Here is a 25,152-nt window from a genome sequence, read left to right on the forward strand (position 1 = left end):
TAGGGTTCAACAGTATTTTAATAGACTGGGGAATCTATGAAAAACCCACAGTGATAACGATGTTCTTTCTTTCTGTCACTCCTGTAGGTCTGTCAGTTTGTTGTCTCCGTCAATGGCCTCAATGTGCTGCACGTGGATTACCGGACCGTGAGCAATCTGATCCTGACAGGCCCACGGACAATTGTGATGGAAGTCATGGAGGAGCTGGAGCGCTGAGCAGCCAGCCCTCCCTCCCCTCCCCGCCCTGCCCCGCCCAGCAGTGACGCATCCCAGAAACGGCAATGCAAGGACAGGCTGTCCTGTACATGGATGGCTCTGGACACCTGTATCTTTCCTCCATCCTCACACATCATCAAGTTCCATACACTGTTTGTACGTGGAAGAATCGGGTAACACATCTTTAAAAAAAAGTCAGTGTAGGAAAGCAATAGGGAAGCAGAATTTTCCTACATGATGGGATTGCCTTACTACATTTCTGTTTCTATTCGTGGTCCTCATCCGGTGTTTTCATCTTAGTTTGTACAAAGTTGTTGAGATGCTTCTCAAACTGAAGGAGCAACATTGTTGAAATCGACTTTCTAGGGAGTCATGAAAAGTAGCTGCTATAGACTCTAAAAATATACTTTTCAAGCCGGGCCCAGTGGTATGTAGCTGTCAGCTCAGCTAGTTAGAAGGCTGAGGCATAAGGATTGCTTGAGCCCAGGTGTCTGAGCCCAGTGTGGGCAATTTAACAAGACTCCCTCTGACAATGAGATTGTTTGCTAGAAGGTGAACCTACACCTTACCCATTTCTCTTCAGATGAAAATAGTATCCATAGGAATATGATCTGCTAGCCAGCATTTGCAGAAGGTGGTTCTAAAGCACTCAGGTGCTCCAAAGCCATCAAGAAGTGACTTCTTAATCCCCTCTTTTAGTGTTGACTTCTAATTTAACATGCTTCAGTTCAGGCATCAGGTGAAAAAATAAACAACCAAATCAAACTCTGTTAACGCTGTGGGTGGAAGTAGATAAAGAAAGACAGTATAGAAACTGCTTGTTACTGTCCCTATTTTCTCTTTCTGAGCCTAAATCATTTTGTCTACAAATCAGCTCTGTCTATAAATTAGCTTTCTAGAATTCATCCTGCATATATTAAATGTGAAAGCAGAGAAGTTTCGTATTCATACACATAAAACCCCAAATCAAACCTCCTGGTAAGATTTTCCTTTGAGAGTGTTTACTTGAAAAAAAGAAATAGTCTAGAATTTGGCCTATGTGTGATAAAACTTGAAGTTCTTAAATTGTCTTCTTAGCCTGACTTTTTACAAGCTTTCTAATAGAACATGTTAAGGACATGATTTGCTGCTTACTTAGGGGGACAATTTTTCACAGAAATTATCACTTTCTTTTGTAATTTTCATCCCATTTGTATATATGCCTATTTGGGATTTTGTTTTGTCTTGTGAGCATTTTCCTTTTTTCATGGGGCGGGGTTAGAAGACTGGTATCTGGGTTCTTGGGGTATAGAGGAAATTCTTCAAAGTGCCAAATTAGGGAGTCAGAAATACTTTTGCATTTCATATAATGAATTTTGAATAAGGAAGTTACTTTCATATTCTGTATTAATGAAATTAAACGCAAGTGTTATACCTCAGTCATTTTCTTCCATAGGTTATCATATCTTGGTACTGGTACAATGCTAAGGCTTTTATATATATCTATTCCCAACTTGGTAGCTTTAGTCAGAGAACAGTATTTTGAGGTTCTGTTGAGTATCTGCCATCAATATTGCCAGTCTATATTTGAGAAAGGTTGTCCCCTTCTACAACTGTGTGTGTTTATACTGTGTGCTTGGCGCTGCTATGTCATTGAACGTGTGTGATCTTCTAAAATGTAATGCGCATCACAATCTTTTAAAGTAGATTTTATTAATCTCATTCTTCAGATGCAAAAACTAAGTCTGAGCAAGATTAAAAATGTTTTCTAAGTGCAAACGGCTGCAGGAACTATTATGTTCTGAAGCCTGAATTAATACACAAGTTTGTTTTATGTTAAAGTTTGTGATTCCTATCTCCCCATTCAGGGACCCTATAGCTAGAGTTCATTCTGTGTCAAGTGCTATGCTAGGACTTTAGGTCATTGGTCTTTACAGAGCTGTGAGATCAGTTCCATCATTGTCTTGATTTGAGGAAACTGATAAAGAAGTTGGTCATTTGCCCAAGACCAGACAACTAGAAAGTTGGAGGCCTTACCACTTGGCTTTAAAAAACATTTTTTGTAACTTCTTTAAAAGATGAGAGTCTTCGTTGTTTTCTGCCCTCGTGTGTTCATTTATTGACACAAGAATGGATGCTTTTGAAAATGCCATCTTCTTGTCTGCCCATTAACTTGAGCCCTGGGTAATAGAACTTTTCTTCAGCCAACCTAAGCACCCAAGAAACTTCTTTTTATGCTACACAGCCCTTCTCCTGCCCCTGACAGAAAAAGAAAGAGGGAGGGGGGGAGGAAAGGAGAGAAGGAAGGAAGGAAAGGGAGGGAAGGAAAAAGGAAGGGAAGGAAGAAAGGAGGGAGAGGGGAAGCGAATAACTAGTTTTTTTCCTTGTATGGCAGTTTGTTTGTTTTTGTGCCAATACTGGGGCTTGAACTCAGGACCTCACACTTTTCCTTATCTTTTTTATCCAAGACTGGCACTCTACCACTTGAGCCATACTTCCACTTCCAGCATTTTTCTGGTCAATTGGAGAGAAAAGTCTCTCATATTAGCCTGCCTGAGCTGGCTTTAAACCAGGATCCTTAGATCTCAGCCTCCTGGATAGCTTGGACTATAGCCATGAGCCACTGGTGCCTGGATCCCTGGGTTTTACCACACTCAGTTTAAAGGTCCAAAGGCCAGAGAACTTCTTATGACCACAGGAGGTCCTGATTTCCCTTGTTCCCTTCAATGTTTTTACACATACACTATTGGCTTCCTAGAGCATTTTTTTTTTTGGCCTGGATACCTCTGCCTTCTTATTCATTCCTCTTCAACATTATCTGCTCTGAAAAGTCTTAACGGTTCCCTAGTGACACCCCTTCTCCAAATCCCCCCCAGGGATTGACATTTACTAGGAAACATTGATGACATTTACTAGGAAATTTCTCCATCACATATCTGTCCCCCTACCTAGCATCTGCCAAACAGGATGTGGTTGTCATAGCTACAGTATCCCCTGACAGTTCCCATCCCAGAGTAGTAAACCAGCTACCCATTGTCATTGAATGGCCCACCCTGAATTGTGGCTTGTAACAACACTGCTCTCACCAGATGCATGGTCACTTTGGGCACTATGTGCCTAATGGAATGATCCATTTATCCATAAGTACCAGCTGGGTCTCCATCCACATGGATGGTGAGTGAGTAGGTCGGCTAGAGACTTTTTGGTCCTGGATGGTGTCAGAGTGTGAACTTTAAGTAGCAGGAGTCCAAAGAGTCTTCATGATGAGGATTTAATCTTCACACTGGCAGTATTGGAAGGGGGTGGACCTCTTAAGAGGTGGGAGGCCCACACATCATGCCATTGAAGGGGATTGTGGGACACCCCCCCCCCCCGCCAACTCCTCTTCTCTTTTGCTTTTTTTTTTTTTTTTTTTGTCAGTTGTGGGACCTGAACTCTGGGCCTGGGCACTGCCCCTCAGCTCTTCAGCTCAAGGCTAGCGCTCTACCCCTTGAGACACAGCACCAGTTCCAGCTTTTTCTGTTTATATGGTGCTGAGGAATTGAACCCAGGGCCTCATGCATGCGACGCAAGTGCTCTACCACTGAGTCACCTTCTCAGCCCCTCTTTTGATTCTTGGCCGTAGGGTGAGCAGTTTGGGGCTACTGTGTTTCTCTGTCATCTTGTTCTACCTCACTACAGTCCCCAAAGCAGTGGGGCCAACTGATCACAGTCTGCAGCATCCCAAACTGTAAGCCAAATGAATCCTTTTCTCTTTATAAGTTGATTGTCTCAGTTGTTTTGTTCTAGTGAAAGAAAACTGACACACAGATGGTTTTCAGGTTGGCTGGGATTATAGGCCGAGTTTCCTCAGTTTTCCTCCAAAAGGCCTCAAACAGGGTAGGAGTGGAAATTCCAAGACCTTCTCTCCATGTAACTTGGCTATTAGTTCACCTGACACACCAAAGAAAATCACAAAAGTAGGACAGAATCTAGGGGTGGGGCAACGGATGTTACCCTTGGATGGGAAGAATTTCTAGGAGCTTGTGTCCATCGTTAACAAGAGTGGCTACCATATTTATTGACTAAAGGCCCAAGATGTTACCTAATTATCCAGATGCAAATTACTAAAGAATCATGGGATGGAAATATAATACTAAACTATATAGATACATATAAACAAAGCCTCATTTCTAATAACAGAAAACACTAAAATGATGTTGCTATGGTGGACCATATGGAACAAAGCTTAGATACTGGTCTCATGGCATGCCCAACCTAGGAAGCCTGTGTGTGATGACTGTGGGCCAAGTACTACCCTCCTGCCTCCCAGCCCTGTGGCGTCAACAGCGCAGCCTTGTGCAGCAGAGGCCATGCAGACAAAATACGTCTTTGGCATTGGGGTAGTCATCAAATCAAAATGGTATCAAATACACACCATTGACTTGTTAAAGTGTATCACTAAAAACAGTATTCTCAGTCAGTCACTGGTAGCTCATACCCGCAATCCTAGCTACTTAGGAGACTGAGATCTGAGGATCATCATTCAAAGCCAGCCTGGGCAGGAAAGTTGATGAGACTCATCTTGAATTAACCACACACACACACACACACAAAACACACAAAACAAGAAGTAGAGGTATGGATCAAGAAGTAGAATGCTAGCCTTGAGTACAAAAGCTTAGGCACAATGCCCAGGCTTCAAGCCCCAGGACCTATAAAAATATTTTTTTCCTCTAATTTTACAGCTTTCTTGCTATAAACCCCTCTAAAAATAATGCCAAAAATTAACAATAAACAGTGTGTCTAAGGGGCTTGTGTGTGTGTGGGAGAGAGAGAAAGAGAGAGAGAGAGATTCAAAGTGAGAAATATAGTTGTGAGATTTTATTCATTGAGAATCTGCAAACCTTGGAGTGGTTTGCTGCCTAGCAAGCATGAGGGCCCGAGTTCAAACTCCAGTTCTGCCAACACAGAAAATAATAAAATTAAATTTAAATAAAAGCTCGTTCTCCATTGAAAGTAGATTATTATTCAGGTGGCTGTGCAATATGCGTATGTAGAGATGACAGAAATGAAAGTGGTTTTGTTTCTTCATTAGAATAGTATGTGTAAATTTGAAAACCGTGTTTTATTATAGCAAGAAAATTTCAGTTGCCTTCTGGGTTGATTCTGCTGTCTGTGGTTTTATTATTGATCTCTTAAATAGCTGTGTAACTTGGAGCTTGGTGCTGTGCTTCATTTGTATAATCCCAGCACTTGGGAGGTAGAAGCAGCAGGAGGATTACAAGTTGGAGGCCAGCTTGGGCTATATAGTAAGATTCTGTCCCAAAAAAATAATATGTAAATTAATGAAGAGACTCGTAAAGAAATGATGGCTAACAGGAAGAAGAAACCTACCTTTGCATAGATTTGATGAGACCAGCTTCACATCATCTTATAAAAGGTAGTGGACGGGCTGGGAAGGTAGCTCAGTGGTAGAGTGCTTGCCTAGCATGCATAAAGCCCGGGGTTCAGTTCCTCACATAAACAGAAAAACCCAGAAGTGGTGCTCTGGCTTACGTGGTAGAGTGCTAGCCTTGAGCCAAAGAAGCTCAAAGACAGAGCCCAGTCCCTGAGTTCAAGCCCCAGGATTGGGGAAGGAAAAACAGTGTTGGACACTGGAGAGACAGAATTAATACTATCATTCCTTGCTGTTCCAATTGGAGTCTTCAGTTTCAAATCCTCTTTCTTTTCAAATATGTTATGAAAATAATCTGCTTTCAAGATCTATTTTAAATTGTTGAAACTATTCTCTCCTGTGGTCTATGAATCCTGCTTCAGTTTGATTATCAGTGATTCAAATAATTCCAGATTATTTTTTGTTCTTCTAATTGGTTGAAATCTATTGCTGACACTGACCATGGCTTTCATCACTCAAGGTGGGATTTCAGGCATGATATGCATTTGTTTGTCTCAATACCAAAATATGCTGTGTAACAAAATGAAGTTCATCTTCATTGTCAAAGATAGCCAATGGTAGGTCAAATGAACTAATAAATGTTCCTAATAGATATCTTTATTTTAAAATTAAATGAGATTGATCTGCCCTTTTTATTATAAATTGTACCATAATAATTAAAATTATTGTATGAAAACACAGGAGCATGAAATAAATGATGCGTTGTTTTTGAATGACTATAGAGTCTTAGCTTTTTTTGTCTTCTAAAACAAATTAGTCCACTTTTTCCCAAAGAAAGAGCTGCATTTTAAGCTGACCTACTGCTTACTGATCAGAGAAAACACATGGGACATATTTAATTCATTGTTGTGGCCAAAAGTGCCATTTGTGAGTCATTGCCATTTGTGAGTCAGTCAGCTTCATGATGGATATTTCCTGGAGGATTTTTTTTAGGGGGGAGAGAAGCTGGAAAAAATCCATTAACAAGTTTTCTTCTGACCAGGCACTGGTAGCTTATGCCTATAATCTTAGCAACTCAGGAGGCTGAGCTCTGAGGACCGAAGTTCAAAGCCAGCCAGGGCAAAAGAAGTCTGCGAGATTCTTTTATCTAATTAATCAACAAAAAAACTAATAGATGGGCTGGGAAGATGGCTCAGTGGTAGAGTGCTTGCCTTGCATGCATGAGGCCCTGGGTTTGATTCCTCAGCACCATATAGGCAGAAAAAGCTGGAAGTGGTGCTATGGCTCAAGTGGTAGAGCGCTAGCCTTGAGCTGAAGAGCTGAGGGACAGCGCCCAGGCCCAGAATTCAGGTCACAGGACTACCAACAACAACAACAACAAAAAGCTAGTAGAGGTGTGGCTGAAGTGGTGGAGCACTACCCTTGAACAAAAAGAGAAATCAAGTGAGAATGTGAGGTTCTGGGTTCAAGCCCCAGAATCAGAGAAAATAAAAATGTTGTACTAAGAATATGATTGAGAACCATTGTCTCCTTGTGCCATGGGTATTATAGAATTCTGTATGGAAAAATACCACATGCTTATAATAATTTCTTCAAAAAAAATTTCAAGGCATTCAATAATTGTGTTGGGGACCACAATAAAGTCTGGGGAGAGAGAAGCTACGCTGCTCTCAGTGATAACTAGAAGGACTTGACATTTTCCTGTCATTGAATCACCAATTCATATATTCAGAATCCAGATGAAGATGTTGGGTTTCAGGCCCTGTGTGTAAGAATACACAGTGCATAGGCACATCCTTGGATGTAGCTCATCCTTCAAGTCACCTTTGAGCCCGCCTCCTAGCAGTTCTCTCTCTGCAGATGTGGGAGTGGGGTGAGGGGACATGAAAGCTTGGTGTTAAAACACTTGGTTTGGAATGAGAGGCATGACTCCAGCAGTAGAGCTCCAGAAAAAGGAAAAAAAAAAAAAAGGAAAGCCATGCCAAGTGAGAGCAAGAGGCCCTGAGTTCAAGCCCCAATATTGGCATAAAACAAATGAACAACAACAAAAACAAGGGATTTTGTGCTAGAAGAATCAGAATGCTGACAGCAATTTACATTTCCCACTTCCTTCTTCCCCAGCCGGCCCGGTACTTCTTGTCCACAGAAATCACAGAGGGGATCATGGGGCTTATCATTCTCGTTCCCTCGTTCCCTTTTTTTTTGTTTTTTTTTTTTTAAGTGAACTTTATTAAAAAGTGCTTCAAATGTTGTTTGTTCTTTAGGGACTTGGCTTGTTTTTGTCTAGCATTATGTAAGTTTCTCCCAGATTTTTGTGTATACTTAATTGTAATTGATTGATTTCTCAGTTTCATTAAGAACTCCCAGTCCAAAAGTCCTCTATTTCCCTGTCTGCTTGGGCGTCATTTCCATTGTTCTTATTGTCATCAATAGGGTTACAATGAATATTTCAGTATGGCCTGCGGGGTACAAATGAAAGAATTTCTTAGGTATCAATTGCTGAGCCAGGCAGTGCATGCCTACATGTGTTACTCAGAAGGCTGAAGCAGGAGGATCACAATTTGAGACTAGTCTGGGCTACGTAGTAAAACATCCTATCTCAAAAATGATAAAAAGCGGGGGCGCTGGTGGTTCATATCTGTAATCCTAACTATTCAGGAGGCTGAGATCTGAAGATCGCAGTTCAAAGCCAGCCCAAGCAGGAAAGTCTGTGAGACACCAATTAAACACCAGAAAACTAGAACTGGTGCTCTGGCTAAGTGGTAGAGTGATAGCCTTGAGCTGAAGAGCTGAGGGACAGCACTTGATATTTTGCCACTATGTGTGTGTGTGTGTGTGTGTGTGTGTGTGTGTGTGTGTGAGCATGCACACGTGTGCCAGTATCAAGACTTGAACAAACTATGCTTTTTAGCTTTTTACACTCAAGGCTGATGCTCTACCCCTTGATGCCTATGTCCACTTCTAGGGTTTTGCTGGTTAATTTGAGATGAGAGTCTCATGGACTTTCCTGCTTAGGCTGGCCTTGAACCTGAATCCTTAGCTCTAAGCCTCCTGTGTAGCTAGGATTACAAGCATGAGCCACTGAACACATAAAATTTTGTCCAATAAATGTCTATTTGGTCAGTGACACCACGTGTGAGAAGCTGTCTAAAGAAAGCAGAGACAAGCCAAGAAGAGCTGTGCCATCCCAATTTACATATTACGCCTTCCTAATATGCAGGAGATTCTGAAATTTCTTACATCTCTCTGAATCACTGGAGGCAGGGGGAGTGAGTGTCAGAAACAGACATTTTGTATCTTTCCATGATGTGAGAGTTTATTGAATAACACTAGTCAATTTTCTTAGTGTTAATTCACCAAGTGCCGCTGCAATCACTTGATAGTCTAGTGGCGATGTGGGTTCTTTTATTCCATGACCAGTGTTAACTCTCAGATCACACATCACACTGCCCAATAATGCAGAGACTGCAGGATAGCGAGGGAGGGTTGAAGCAGCTGTCCAGTGCTAGGAGGCCTTGCCTAAATCAAGAGCAGAGTGCTGCTACAGATACCTCTGCAGTGGCTGCAGATGTTTAGATTAGACTCTAATAACAACCCAGACCCAGAATTGTTGAGGCCTGATAGTGTCAAATGCAGAGTCAATCTGAGTGCCATACTGTATAGGTGTGATGCTGACTTCAGGCACAGAGTAGAGGCCTACTGGATCCAGACCAATAGCAATTGGCAGTGGGTCCCCTCAGTCAAGCAGGACACTGAGTTGAAATCCCCATCACTGGGTAATCCTCGATGAACACCCCAGATGGTCTGATGATGTTGGGTTGGTGTGTGTTACCATGTCCTGTCCCCATCCATCTCTACCTCCCCTCCCCCACCAGGCTAGTAGCTACTCCTATATAATTCAGGTAAAGAAGTATGTGTGTGTGTGTGTGTGTGTGTGTGAGAGAGAGAGAGAGAGAGAGAGAGAGAGAGAGAGAGAGAGAGAGAAAGTATTCAATACCTTCATGGTAGTGTTTCTAATAGGATTTGGCATATTTGCAGATGTCGTTGTATAATTAATCACCGTAATAAAGTATGATCAGTTTGTGCCTCGTGGTGTGCTGAGAGTGGGTCATTGTTGTTTACTCATGCAAATACAAGTTCCTTCTTGTTTTGGCACATCTACTCGAAGTAGAATGGCTTAGATGAAAACTATTGCTTTACAAGATAGAATGGGTCAAGGCTGGTCACGGTTCTTCTATACATCCCAGTGTAACCCAAAGCAGGCCCAGTCTGTTTTCTTCAGCAGGATTGCTGGGAGTTGGTATCAAATAGTCAGGAAACTTCCGCAAATCATAATTATGTTATGTTCAATTTAGCACATTTAAAGCATTCATTCTGTCCCTTTCAGTATTTTACTCTGGTACTAATGAAGAAGGAGATTCACAAGTCAGTAGAAAACCTTAGCTCTGGATTTATGATGACAAATTGTGAGAAGGCAAAAGTGATTTTGCACAGGATCCCTGGCTTTTGAAATTAAAAATTATAGGGTGGGCAGCAGTGGCTCACCCCTGTAATCCTAGATACTTGGGTGGCTGAGTTCTGAGGATTTTGATTTGAAGCCAGCCAGAGCAGAAAAGTCCAAGGGAGTCTACTTCCAGTTAACTAGCAAAACAATGGGTAGACTGGAGGTGTGGCTCAAGTGGTAAAGCACCATCTGTTAACAAAAAAGCCAAGAAAGAGCAAGAAACCCTGAGATCAAGGCCCAGTACTGACGGGGGAAAAAGAAGCAATAAATCACATGGAAATAGCTTACCAAACATAATCTTTAAAACTTAAAATTTGAACTAAAATAATTTCAAAAATCTGGATTAATAATACCAGTTTCTTACCCTGTAAGAGTCTGAAGAGTTTACAGCCTGTTTTAGAAAAGCAATAAAGCAGTCAACCCATTTACATGGTGGTAGCAGAATATATTTTACAGCAATACTCTCTAGATATTCAGGAGACGGAATCTCAATTATGGAGAAGTGTCTTGTCCTGAACACACCCTCACTGAGATGTCATTGACTGCCTCCGTCATTCCAGAAATGAGATCCCGGTGTTGGAAGATTCAAGCTGGAGATGCGCAAGCAAAGTCACGTGGCTGTGCTTCTGTTCCCACAAGCTTTCTGTGGCCAGCGTGGAAGCACAAGCTGTTCCTCACCTTGTGCCTCTGGTGGACACACCCAGAAGAGTAAAAAACTGCTCTGTGAAGAACTTGGCTTGAGGGCCGCATTACCTTCCCTTTAAGTCTTGACTGTGTTCCCCTCACACGTTCCTTTCTGCCTGTGACTCTCTCTCTCCACCTCCTGGAAGTCTGAGTCTCATTCTAAATGCCCTTTGCTCCCTTAGGGTTAAAGATTAAACTCAGCTGGAAGTCCAAACCACCTGGGTCCATACAAGTCAATGTGAAAGAGTAAATGACTTGAGGCTCAGGTCCCCTGAAGGACATGTTGGCCTAGCAGACCAAAACCAGATGAAAGAGAGACATTTCTGAACATCTTGCCTCTTCCTCTCCCTTCTAGTCTCAACAAGACCCTGGGGAAAGGGTTTGCAGAAGGGACCTGATCAAGAATTAACAACCAATCAGAGTGTTGTGAGACCTGCCAACTAGTGCTACCTTCCAATACACTTAATTATATAACCAAGGCCACCAATCAGGGCACAGCCTAGGGTATAAAAACCCCTAGACTCATAGCCTCAGAGACAGAAACAGAATCTCCTGCAGTAAAGCAGATGGACTGACCGAAGTGGTGTCAGTGGCCTTTAAGCTACATACTTCTACAGTCTACATATTTCTCTAAGTAATGTTTTTCTCACTCATCCTCAGCTGTCCCCGACTTCATTCTTCAAATTCCTTTGACAGAAACCTGAAGAGACTGCAGCAGTCCTGGCAGTGGAGCGAGACACCAGCCGGTAGTAGCTGCTGCTGAGCTGCTACACTGAGCAGGCCTGCCTGCAGTGGGGAGGGTTCAACTCTAGTAGTCTCTGCCACAAGGGCATTGTGAGCTCTGCCTACCGTGAACAACAGCAGAAAATTCTGTGCCTGATGCATTAGAGGAAGGTGGACAGTGAGCTTCAAGGTCCCTTCTGACTGGGTGGGAAACCAAGCCTTCAGCACTCTGAGGCAGCTTCAGGAAGTGCTGTTGGCTCTGTTATCTCCAAGTTGCAAATGTATACAAGGATAGCTGTAAAACATCTGAGATGTGTCTGTTACTACATAAGGTAAAGAAGCAGAATCCTAGTCTTTACTCTAGAACTAGGAAAAGCCACACACTGTGGGGCCATCAAGGCCAGTGCCAATGAACCAGGGAGACTCTCGGACTGATAGAGACAGAGACAGAGACAGAGAGTCAAAGAGACAGAGAGAAAGAGACAGAGAGAGAGACAGAGAGAGACAGCGACAGAGACAGAGAGAGAGAGCACGCTCATGAACTTCAGGAAAGCCCTTTGTCAAATAATCCTTGCTTTTTCAGATTTCCTATCAGCCAGTCCAGGCTTCATCAGTTGGAAACGTTTCTAGTGCTTTCTATGTTTGGCATTGTTTGGGAAGAGGTGGGACAGCATGTTATTTGCACAGGCATAGGACAGCCTCTGATTTGCTTTCCTATCATCAGTTCACTTTTGCTTTCTTCTCAATAGTTTTCACGGTTCCACTGTGTAAGGTCTACTCCTGGATGGCGAGCAGACCCCGCCCAGTACCTGCGTTACCTAGGCAACTGGCACACCTGGAAGAGGTCACATCTGCATCCGCCGAGGTCACATCTGGATCTGATGTGCCCACACCTTTCTCCCACCTGGTCCCACCTCCTCTTACCTGGTCCCACCTCCCTTTACCTGGCCACAACTTTCCCCAACCCTACCCTGGATAAGGCCTAGCCCAGGGCCAGATGGCCTCTTTGCCAGCTGCATGGAGTGCCAACCTGGCCTGGTGCCTGCCGGTCTACTGAATAAACCTACCCTTTACCTGAATACCAGGTGCATGATGTGGTTTTTATTCGGCCACCTCTTCTTTAAAAACCTAACACACTACTCAATAAATGGGAGGAAAAGTAGGAAATAATAGAACACTTCTGGGAGAGAAGAAAGAAGAAAAGGAAGGAGGGAAGGAAAGAAATAAGGAAATAATTTTTAAATGAATATAAAGCTGGAGATGGCTGGGCGCCGGTGGCTCACAGCTGTAATCCTAGCTACTCAGGAGGCTGAGATCTGAGGATCGCTGTTCAAAGCCAGTCCAGCCAGGAAAAGTCCATGAGACTCTTATCTCCAATAAACCACCAGAAAACCAGAAGTGGTGCTATGGCTCAAGCAGTAGACTACGCACTCATCTTGAGCTGAGCTGTGCCCAGAGTTCAAGCCCCACGACCAAAAACCAAACAAACAAAAACAAAAAAAGCTGTGGGCAACTACTGTGGGCAGTTCCACACACAAAATCACACCAAATATATATCATAATTTATGCCAGATTTTCTATGGATGATCTTATTTAATCCTTAGAACAGCTCTGTGAAATGGGTACTTGTAAATTTCCTACTTCATAGTCAAGGTCTTCAGCTCTACACTTGGTCTAGTGATGAGGCCAGCTTTGGAATCCAATCATCAACTATTGGGGTTATCTACTTCCTATAGCCACCCAGTTTGCCCAAGAGGAAAAGATCATACATTAGCATGATGGAAGAGAACAATCCAGATCAAGAACTTGATCCTTGTATTTTTTTTTCTATTTGCTGGTGTGTGTGTGTGTGTGTGTGTGTGTGTGTGTGTGTGTGTGTGTATTTGCTAGTGTGTGTGTATGTGTGTGTGTGTGTGTGTGTGCACCAGCCAGATACGAGGGCTTGAGTTCAAGGCCTTTCACTATCACTTGAGCCTTTCTGTCCAAGGCTGGGCTCTACCTCTTTTTCCAAGAATTTGCTGTTTAAGAGCACTCCATATTCTAGAGGTTGTCACCAGGGACCATGTTTACTCCTCCTGAGAGGAGATGTCAAAGTTCTTATTTCTGTTCTCATAGATGCAATTGTGCCCTTACTTTTCTGCAGTACACATCAGTAATTCTCTCCTCAACTTCACTACCTATAATTCTGTTTATTCCTAAAGTTTTCTTTGCTCCCAAACTAGGAGAGGAAGCTAGCATCTTACTTCACAAACACTGGTTCAGTGGCTACTACCTAATGAGTAACTTATTGGAGCCTGGGTCTGGTAAAGCTCCATTAGAACAATTCCCATCGGCGAGACTCCCAGTTCTTAAGAGAGGTCCAGCAAATAAGAGGCACCTTTTTGTTGTGGTTGTTTTTTGTCAGTCGTGGGGCTTGAACTCTGGGCCTGGGCACTGTCCCTGTGCTCTTCAGCTCAAGGCTAGCGCTCTACCGCTTGAGCCACAGCACCACTTCTGGTTTTTGAGTGGTTTATTGGAGTTAAGAGTCTCACAGACTTTTCTGCCCGGGGTTGGCTTGAACCGTGATCCTCAGATCTCAGCCTCCTGAGTAGCTAGGCCACTGGCACCCGGCAAGAGGCACAATTTTTGCATTCAATGAAATACAAGAAAACAAAGGGACTGGGGGTGTTTGATTGGAGAATAGCAACCACAATAGTAACCACAAAGGAAGCTGAAGAAATGTTACTATATCCCTCAGGTGAATGTGGTCTTTTAATAAATATTAAAAAGAATTAGCACCAGGAACTAAATGGAAGCAAACCACACCAAATCCAAACAGTCAGCTCCTCCCTTACCTTTCAGATGTTAAGTTACCAGAACAGTGACCCAGCCACTGGGCATGGGCCTCTGCCTTCCTCTTTGAGATGTTAAGAAGCTGCCTGGCTCCTTAAAGGGGTAAAGAGACAAAACCTTGAGAGAGAGACCATCTGGACCCCCAAAGGACTTCCTTTGTCCCTGTGTTTTGATCACAGCTCCGTGTTTCAGAATAATAAACAGAGCTCACCTCAGCCACCCAGACCCATTCATTGTCTCATAGTTAAGGGTTGTTGGGCCCCGTGTCACTGTGACCAGTGAACACTCCAAGAGTCTTTTACTCATTTCCTGTGTGGCGAACAGAAAACATTTCTTCCTTTCCCCACCCCCTGCCCCCATTTTTCCCTACTTTATTGTGCTATATTTACAACTCCTTAGTGAATGGCTCACACCTGTAATCCTAGCTGCTCAAAAGGCTGAGATCTGAGAAACCTGGGCAGAAAAAGCCAACAGATTCTTACGCCCAGTTAATGAGCAAAAAGTAGAAGTGGTTCAAGTGAGAGAACTTCAACCTTGAGTGAAAAAAGCCAAACAAGAGTGTGAGGCCTGAGTTTAAGCCCCGGTACCATCACAAAATAAGTGAATAATTAATTGATTAGTCCTTGTGGACTCCTTGAAGTGCTTAGTTTTTGTTTGTTTTTAGTGAATCATGGGGCTTGAACTCAGGGACGGGTGCTGTCCCTGAGCTCTTTTGCTCAGGGCTAGTGCTCTACCACTTTGAGCCACAGTGCCACTTCCAGCGTTTTGGTGCTTTATTCAAGTCTCACGAAGACTTTTCAGCCTGGACTGGCTCGGAATTGTGATTCTCAGATCTCAGTCTTCTGAGTAGCTAGGATTACAGCACCGGGCTTGAAATGCTTTTTGAAGAAAACCCTTTACCAGTCATCCAGTAATGATTATGGATGGGAACCCCAAAAGTAGCCTGGCAAATCTGTGATCTAAAGGGTAGAAACTGCACCCGTGAATCCTTACATTCTCGGGGACCAATGAAACACTCTGCATACAGGAGCTACTAAATGTTTCCCCAATTTTCAGTGGTCCCTAGTCTTTCCCAAGAAGAAGGTCCAGAATACAAGTCTTGTCGAAGCCTGTTTCTTACCTCCTTTCTTAAGTTGACTGTCAGTCTCCCTTCCTTTTCCACAAGTTCCTGGTAGTGCAAGTTCCTGGATGGCTCTGCTGGCCCCAGTTCCAGGCACATGCAAGGCTAGACTGACACCTAGTGGGGCCCAAGGGACCTGCTAATTAAAGAACATGAAGGTCTATTTTATTTTTTAGGACATTTAACTCACCCATCCTAAAATGAATCAAGGCAATTATTAGAACCTTAGGCTTCTAGAAAAAGTTTTTCCCCGTCATGGGTACTAGAAATAGTTGTTGAAAGTCCACTTGTATAACAAATATACTGTTTTACATGCCTTATTGTCTTCTTTACTTTGTGTACAAAGCTCCAAGCAGCCGCTTCCTAATAAGTAATCACTTTCTAATGCCTCTTAAAATGCTTCATCAACTCCACCCCAACCTTTTTGACCTTCTCCCTCTTCTGTGACCTCCAGTGTGCGGAAACAACCAGGAGACAAGGCTGGGGCTCTGTAGTAAAGCTGGAATTTGCTTTGTGAGTGCTCTCCCCCCACCCCCCCTTTGAGAGTTGCTGCTGTCTTTTAATTTCTAGCATTCTTTATTCTTGAATTTATTGTGCTTTTCCTCCCTGAATTAGACACCTAGAAGAACGGGATTCTAGCTAAGTTACTAACCGTGGCAGATGTTTATCAGGACAGAAAGTAGCTGTGAAAAATCCAAGATTCTTAGTGCCTAGAGAAAAGGAAGCCTCAATGCCTTTTTGTCTTGTCTGATTGCCTAACACAATGAACGGAATTGTTAGAGGTTCCCAGACTGCATTCTAGGCCCTGTGAAAGGGGAGCAAGTGCTCATGGTTCCTGTCAGCCAACTTCAACCACAAGCTAGAATGCTCCTCTCATTCCTTGGAGCTGACTATCTGCACATATGTCATGGATGACTTGAGATGATGTCAACGTCTTACTATGAAAACTCATAAGCCCAGCAACAAGGAGAGCATGCATTGGTTTGTCCTGCGAGGCTGCGGGGTCAGACAATGCAAGGGTTCTATAAGGGCTGAAACCACCACTCCCGTGAGCAAAGACTGACTCTCATATGCCTCTGGAAACTTCCTCTACTCCTAACCCTGCCAGCCAAGGAGAATTCTATGGCAACAATTAAAAAAAAAAAAAAACCAATGCATATTGAGCTACTCAGGAGACTAAGGTCTGAGGATCTTGATTTGAAGCCAGCCAGGGAAAATATCTCCAGTTAACAAGCAAAAAGCTGGAGATAAAGATGTGGGTCAAATGATAGAGCACTAGCCTTAAATGTAAAATCAAAGGGAGAGTACCTAGGCCTTAAGTTCAGACCTGGCGCATACATGAGCGTGCGTGTACACACACACACACACACACACACACACACATAATGTAGTGCTATTGAATGGAGCTCTTCTTCAATAAACTCTTTCCTTGGTGAAAATATTTTTAAATTATGGGTTTATTATCATTTGGTATTAGACAAAGGCGTTAACATTCAAAAAATCATTTTATGAGTGTAATGCATCTTGATCATCTTTTATTCTCCCCTGAAACATTTCTTTATAGTGAATGTTTAGACTTCAGATTAATTTTAAATAATATATATATATTACTTATTAAAACATTCCTTCCTGCAAATTGGGAAGTAGAATGTAAGGCTATTTCCTCCCTTCCTCCTTGACTTTTGTTATCCAACTGTCTCCACCAACTGACTTGGCTTCTTTCTGACCCTTTTCTTCCCTATTTTCACTCAAAAATCTGTTAAGCTTCCTTATCAGCGTCTAGCAGTCACTTCTAAGCCTCTTTAGCACAAAATGAATACTTAACTGTCTCGGGCTGCTTGCTGGCTGCCACGTGACCACAATCAGTATGAGTGTGAACCTCTGTAATGGAAGAATCCCTGGGGAATGCATGTGGGGAGAAGGTATGAGTCCACATAGATTCGTTGGACCAAGTAAGATGGCAAACAGGAACTAGAGCTAAGGTCAGCACCTATGCAGAAGGAAAAATAAAGGCACAAGTACAAGGAAGTGCAGATATTGGTTTAATGAAGATGGAGCCAAATATCATCATCTAAACAAGAGGAAATGCACTGGGTGAAAAAGAAAGATGGGACAGAACCTTTTGTCATGAGTGACTTGTATTTTTTTCTTTTCTATCAGCTAGATGATATCTTGTAACTCAACACCCCCTGAAGCCACAGAATTTAAGCAAACACATTTCCAAGCATCCATTTGTATGAACTCTTTGTTGTTGTTGTTGTTATTGCTGCTGCTGCTGCTGTTGGTCATGGGGCTTGAACTCTGGGCCGGGCACTGTCCCTGAGCTCTTCAGCTCAAGGCTAGCGCTCTACCACTTGAGCCACAGTGCCACTTCCGGCTTTCTGGTGGTTTCTTGGAGATAAGAGTCTCATGGACTTTCCTGCCTGGGCTGGCTTGAACCGTGATCCTCATATCTCAGCCTCCTGAGTAGACAGGATTACAGGCATGAGCCACCAGCACCCGGCTGTATGAACTCTTTTTAATGGAATTGTTTAGTCTTATAATTGAAGATGCTAGCAGACTGCTTGGTAGACTCTTACAATTTCAGTCTGAAACAGTCCGTGAAAGCTCATGTGTTGAAGAGGTGGCTGCTCCCTATTGGAACATGTATGAAGTGATTGAATCATGAAGGCTGTGACTTCATTAATTGGAATCATAGCCATGCTCTGATGGCATTGTTAGGGACAATAGAGACTGTTAGGTTTTTAAAAAGAGGTAGGTGAGTAAGAACAGCACCAGCACGCACGTGGTATTCAGATAAGGGGTAGATTTATTCAGTAGACCTGCTGGGACCAGGCAAGGGTGGCACTCCACGTGGCTGGGAAAGGCCTGGGAATGAGAGAGAGCTGGGAAGAGAGGAAAGAGAGAGAAAAGAGCAGAGAGAGGGGTAAGAACAGTAGCACTCACGTGGTATTCAGGTAAGGGGTAGACCTGCTGGGACCAGGCAAGGTTGGCACTCCACGTGGCTGGGAAAGAGAGAGAGCAAGAGAGCAAGAAAAGAGCAGCAAGAGCTAGAAACGAACAGAGAGAGAAAAAAAGGGAGAGTCTGGGCCTGGGCTAGCCCTTATGTAGGGTATGGGTGGGGAAAGGTGTGGCCACATCAAATTCAGATGTGACCTCAGCGGATGCAGATGTGACCTCTTCCAGGTGTCCCAGTTGCCTAGGTAATGCAGGTACGGTACTGGGTGGAGACTGCTGCGAGGAGGGTGGAGTCTGCTCGCCATCCAGGAGCGGACCTTACAGAGACTTGGAGGCCCTCCTTGGAGGAAGTAGGTCACTGTGGTGTGTCTTTGATGGTTATTTTGCCCTCTCTCCTTCCTTTCCACCTTTCCCTGGATCCTAGCCAACAAGAAGCAAGCCTCTTTGCTCAACCATACTCTTCCACCACGACTTTCTGCCACACAACAGGTCCAGAAACAATCGAACCAGCTAACTAACCACAGATTGCAACCTTTGAATCCATGAGCCCAAATGAATCTGTCTTCTTTCTAAGTTGTTTTACTCAGGTCTTTCTCACAGTGTGGCAAACAAATAAACAAACAAAAAACCTCCCCAAACCTAGTACATTATCTTTACAATCTCTCCCATGTAACTCCCTAACAAATTATTCGTCAAATATGAATCACATCGGATAGAAGCTGGTATCCAAGTTCTATTTTAATATCCTAACTTGGGCAGTTTCCCCATAGAAGGTGAAAGGCATACAAAACAAGACAAATTATTGTTGGCACCAGCTATTTTCACATTTGACTTAATCCTTACAAAAACCTCCTTAATGTGTTATAAAATTAAATGAGATGACCCATGTAAAAGGCTTACTACATGTTTGGCATATAGCCATATAGTATGGGTCTACTTATTATAACTAACTATCAGCAATTTTATTTTCAGCACATGCCAACTGTGAAATTATATTGTGGTAGACTGACTACACATTTGTCGTTATCCAATTTCCTCTTTTTGATTTCATAGGAAGTTTACACGTTCTGCTCCCTTTGCATCTGGTTAGGACAATATGATTAAGATCTGGCTAATGGTGTGTGTGCAGAAGTTAGGAACAAAAGACTAGCTATAAGTTATTCTGTGAAATCTTACACTCCCTCTCACCCCTTGCATAAACTAGAAAAGAGGGATTCCTTGGTGGAAAGAGTTCAGTTCCTTAGGTCATCCATGAAGGAGTGCCTTTACTGACACTAGGATGGTATGTGAGTAGACTACCAGCTTTTAGAGCTGAGTCCTCTGGTATGCGACTGGACTCCCAGCTCCTTGAGTGGAGGAAATAGAAAGGTTATGGTTTTGAGGCCTGCCTAAGTGAAGTTAGCTGAAAATCATACCTAGAAGAAAAAATGCAGTGGCCAGGAATGTGGCTCAGTGGTAGAGTGCTTGCCTAGCATGCATGAAGCCCTGGGTTCGATTCCTCAGTACCACATAAATAGACAAAGCCAGAAGTGGTGCTGTGGCTCAAGTGGTAGAGTGCAAGCCTTGAGCCAAAAGGAGCAATGGGACAGTGCCAGGACCCAAGTTCAACCCCCAGGACTCTCAAAAAAAAAAATGCTGGGTGCTCGTGGGTCACATCTATAATCCTAGCTACTCAGAAGGCTTACATCTGAGGATCACAGTTCAAAGCCAGCCTGGGCAGGAAAATCTGTGAGACTTTTATCTGCAAATAATCACCAAAAAGCCAGAAGTGGGGCAGTGACTTAAGTGGTAGAACACTAGCGTAGAGCAGAGAAAAGCTCATAGTGCCCAGGCTCTGAGATCAAGCCCTCGGACCAGTAAAAGGGGAAAAAAATCAACAGCAAAACTAAATTAAAAGCAAAAGGACTAGAAATGTGACTTTAGTAGTAGACTGTTTGCTCAACAAAGCTCTAAGTTCAGTTCCCAGTCCTGAAAAACTAAAAGCCAAACCTAAGCAATAACAATTACAAAATCTTACATGTGTCAAGCTACCGAGATTTGGGGATGTATTTATTATTGTAGCAGACACCAATCTATCTTAATGAAAGAAAAAAAGAAAGCCAATATATATTTGTTTTCAAAGAATTAATTACCAAATAAGGTAAAGGATTCACATATGAAACAAATCTGCAGAAGCTTGTGGAATCTTTGTAAAGTGACAGAGCATCATTCCACTGATAGGTTCAATTTGGGGTTTGCCCAGTGAGAATAATGGCAGATCTGGAACATTCAATCAGGTGTAACCAGCTCCTGGGCCAGGACTTCTCTTTTTTTTTTTTTTGGTCGGCCGTGGGGCTTGAACTCTGGGCCTGGGCACTGTCCCTCAGCTCTTCAGCTCAAGGCGAGCGCTCTACCACTTGAGCTACAGCGCCACTTCCGGTTTTCTGGTGGTTTATTGGAGATAGGAGTCTCACAGTCTTTCCTGCCCGGGCTGGCTTTGAACCACGATCCTCAGATCTCAGCCTCCTGAGTAGCTAGGCGTGAGCCACCAGCGCCTGGCTCCCAGGACTTCTCTTTGCTACATTTTCTATCAGTTTGGGGACAATCATCAAAGGTACCTTTTCCAAATCAGTGCAAAGGCAGAAAATCTCAGAGGTCAGATCAGATTGAATGACAGAGTAGCCAAGGGTGTTGGTAGATGATAGATGGTGCAAAGCTGTGGAGGCAGTGTTGAAAGTTCAGAGGGGTGAGAAACACAAAAGCAGAAAAACACATCATGAGGCCAGAAGATAGAGAGGGGACGGTGCAGATGTGCAGAGCCATGAACTTTGCACAACGCAAAAAGGATCCAGATGGAGAGAGAATCTTGGAGGATGTTGGAGCTGTTTTTCACGACATTTTAATTTGCTAAGGTGAAACCAGACAGAGAAATTAGTGCTCAGGAAACCTCAAAAGATTTCCTAATAAGCTTTATCCCCAAAATTATATGTCAAAAAATATGAACTGTGGGCACCGGTGGCTCACACCTGTAATCCTAGCTACTCAGGAGGCTGAGATCTGAGGATCATGGTTCAAAGCTATCCCAGGCAGAAAAAGTTGTGAAACTCTTATCTCCAATAAACCACTCAGAAAACCGGAAGTGTCACTGTGGCTCAAGTGGTAGAGTGCTAACCTTTAGCTGAAGAGCTGAGGGACAGCGCTCAGGCCCAGAGTTCAAGCCCCAGGATCAACAAAATAAAATAAATATTTGAACTGCAGAATTGCCCAATAAAAATATAAAGACAAGTTCCATTATTATTCAGAGGTCAGATCTGAAGTTCTCGGTCATTTCAGAAAGAGCAAATACTTCATTTCCAATTCTCCCAAATCACATACATTTTAAGAAACCATGCAGTTCTTCATGATATGGACACACAAATAATTGGTTATACGATTGAGTTAGCAAGTGTTCGTGTCAAGTGTATTTTTGGTCTCCTACTGGCAGTTCTCAGCATTTATAGTTGATGCGGGTAGGATTGCCTCTTCCTGTTTCGTTGAATGATGGGTGTCTTCCTACTCTCTCCTGTTGGATCAATGGGCCCTAAACTCAGGTTATACTAGCTGACATGCTCGCCCAGGACTTCGAATTGTGAGAATCGTGTGGAAACCCTAAAGTTGACTATCTCTTATCCTCTCTAAGTATGGTTCCTGAGATTTCTGATTAAAAAAAAAAAATCTGGAGCTGGGAAGCTGGTTTAGTGGTAGAGTGCTTGCCTAGCATGCATGAAGCCCTGGGCTCTATTCCTCACATAAACAGAAAAAAAAAAAAAAAAAAAAACCCAGAAGTGGTGTTGTAGCTCATGTGGTAGAGTGCTAGCCTTGAGCAAAAGAAGCTCAGGGACAGTGCCCAGGTCCTAAGTTCAAGCCCCAGGACTGACAAAAAGAGAAAATCTGCACACTATGCTGAGCTTGAGTAAGGTATGAAGTAAGGGATATGTAATAAGCCATGCTGACTGGCTTAGAAGAGCCTAAGGTATCCATTCTGCGAAGCAAATATCTGCCAAAGAGTTTAAGCAGAAGTGCGAATTGAGAAGTTGTACTACAGAGAGTTTTCTTGATCAATTTAGAAAAGAATGGTAGAAGAGTGATAGGGTGAGGTTTTTTTTTCCTTGCAAGAGTCAGAAAACCAGCTTAAACCAAATAGAAAAAAAATACTGCTGTATTTAGTCACATTCTAATATGAATAATAGCTAAATAATTTATTACCCACCTGGGACACTTGTGAGGGGGGAAAAAGGAGTTGTGGATGATTTAGTTCGGATAACAGGGTGAGGGCTGGGACAGCCTGTGCAGTTTGGGAGGTCTGCTCATCCTAGTATTGGGAAATCAAGATGAATACAACATAAACGGCTGCCAAGGAGATCTCAATCTCGATCTCTCTTTCTCTCTCTCTCTGTTTCTGTCTCTTTGTGCCTCTTTCTCTCTACCTCCTTCCTTCCCCACTCTTTCCTTCTCTCTTTCCCTCCTTTTTCAGTCTTTTGGTGTGGACTTATTTATTTAGACAGTTACGTTAGAGGAGGCAGACCCAATATGCCCCAGGCTCAATTTCTTCCAGCTTATCAATCAGAAAGGATGCCATTCCATTTGCTCCAATGGGAAATATCTTCCCATGAACTCTAAGTGGTCTGGCCTATATCATATCAGCATCCTTGGATGAATTTCTAGGATGAATATCATTGACTCACCTTGGCTCACACTCCTGTTCTTCCTGTGTCAAAGACATGGGAATTGGGCTGGGAAGGTGGCTCAGTGGTAGAGTGCTTGCCTTGCATGCATGAGGCCCTGGGTTTGATTCCTCAGCACCACATAAGCAGAAAAAACCAGAAGTGGCACTGTGGCTCAAGTGGTAGAGTGCTCGCCTTGAGCTGAAGAGCTGAGGGACAGTGTCCAGGCCCAGAGTTTGGGCCCCACAACTGACAAAAAAAAAAAAAAAAGACATGGGAGTTATCAGTCCATAGTCTGAACAGTTTAAAACAGCAGTTTCTGCAAGAGAAAGGTTGTTGGGGAGAAAAAAAAAACCCATAAATAGCCACTAAGACAATGTTGTTATAAAGTGCCTACTGCCAAGACGAAAGGCAGCATGGGAACTATTAACTGTTCCATAAAACACACTAGAGCTACCTAGAAAAGGGAAAACTCTAACCTTGTGACCTTAGAAACCCTTGGCAATCTGGTGGCTTGTTACTGGGTACTAAGCTTAAGCCTTACAAATGACATGCATGACCAGCCTTCCAATCTGCTGCCACCAAGAGGCCCAAGATTGTTCTATCCTTCTTTAGTCTACTATATAATCCCCAGTGGGGCTGTGCACGGGCACTGGCCACTGTAAGTTTTAAAAGGGGAGTTAAGGAAGAAGAAGGAGGAATCTATTGAAAAAGACTGAGAAAGAAAGCTGCTAGAAGCAGATTTCCCTTTCATCCTAGCTAAGCCAGGCTGCAAGCTGGGCCTCTACTGGCTCCATATTTAAGGCAGTGATGGAGCCTCCCTTCCCCCACCCCACCCTGAGGATAAAACTCGCAATGGAAAGAGATGCTACTTTCCATTCTGGTTAGGATCTCCTCTATCTTGCAAACATTTTTTATTTTTTTTAGAAAGGCTAAAACTCACCAGAAATCTTTCTCCCAGCTCAACTCTTCCTTAGGAGGAGAGAAAGTGACACATAAAAATGTGTGGGAGACTGAGTGATTTTTGGAGCCCTCTCCCTCATCCTAACCAAGAGGCTACTCAGCCCCATGTCAGGAGAGAGGATGAGACCCAGCCCCTGTGATTTCCTAGTGGGCCCCTGCCACTCCCAGGAACACAGTGCATGCTGGAAAGCTTTGCTCTCCAAGTCAGCTGCACTTTCAGAACACTGTCGCCTTCCCTCGAATAAATAATCAGCCGGTCAGCATGAGTCTTGTTGGTGTAGATTGTTATTTTTGCCACAATAATAAATGACAGGAGCACCCCCTTGCAAACTCTGCCCCTTGGAAATAATCCCCAAGGCTAAACATGTTCAACGCTGTAACTATTCTTTGGAGCTCCACATTTTAAGAAAATGGAAGATGCCATAATGTAATAGGTAAGAGTTCTCCCTTGTTGGGTTGTAAGTATCAGAGCAAACCAGAGAAATTCTTCTTGGAAGGAAGCTATGTGTGAATAAACACATGTTAATATTTGTGTTGTGATAAGTTGGTAAGAGACACACCATGGCCTAGAGTTTAGGATAACGAGACAGATAAGAGTAGATATTGATAATCAGTCTAGTGTTGGAGTTTGGTCAGTGTCCACATTGTCTATCCTGTCTTGGTATTTTTTGTTGCTCTTCTTTCTAATATTTTCTCTCTCTTTTGAGTGTCCAAGTCAGAATATTTCTTGTTTCATATGTCATTCAAACATACTCTAGTTTCCCTGCAGATCTGTCAAGTTTTTTTTAAACTGCTCATTCAAGGGCTGGGGTCAGGGCTGAAGTGGTAGAGAAGCTGCCTACCAAGCTCAAAGCCCTGTACCACAAAGTAAATCTCTCCTTCCTCCGTTGTGGCCACTCCTTTTTCAGCTAGTCCAGAGGCTCTCTACTGAGTCCTTTTCCAGTAGGTCAGGTACCCTCTGCTAAGGAAAGACAGCTCACCCAAGTCATATTGTCTGCTCCATGGATTCCACATTTGACAAGAGAAGACTCACTTCTTAGAAATTGCAAAGAATTAAAGATACCCTGCTTGTTAGAGAATGTGTGATCAGCATCCAGCTTATTTGTATTTCTCT

The 25,152-nt window shown here is 43.2% G+C and overlaps 1 protein-coding gene across 1 annotated transcript in view; it reads left to right on the forward strand.

Moving 5' to 3' along the window:
* Deptor (DEP domain containing MTOR interacting protein) overlaps positions 1-6,341 on the forward strand; it is a 127,330-nt gene extending 120,989 nt beyond the window's left edge. The window contains exon 9 of the mRNA XM_069991328.1: positions 88-6,341. Coding sequence (XP_069847429.1) covers positions 88-216 — 129 coding nt within the window. The 3' untranslated portion in view covers positions 217-6,341. The remainder of the gene's footprint in view (positions 1-87) is intronic.
* Positions 6,342-25,152: the final 18,811 nt, after the last annotated feature.

This window comes from Dipodomys merriami, unplaced genomic scaffold (genome assembly GCF_024711535.1).
Source record: "Dipodomys merriami isolate MVZ:Mamm:240054 unplaced genomic scaffold, mDipMer1.0.p SCAF_4, whole genome shotgun sequence".
Lineage (NCBI taxonomy): Eukaryota > Metazoa > Chordata > Mammalia > Rodentia > Heteromyidae > Dipodomys > Dipodomys merriami.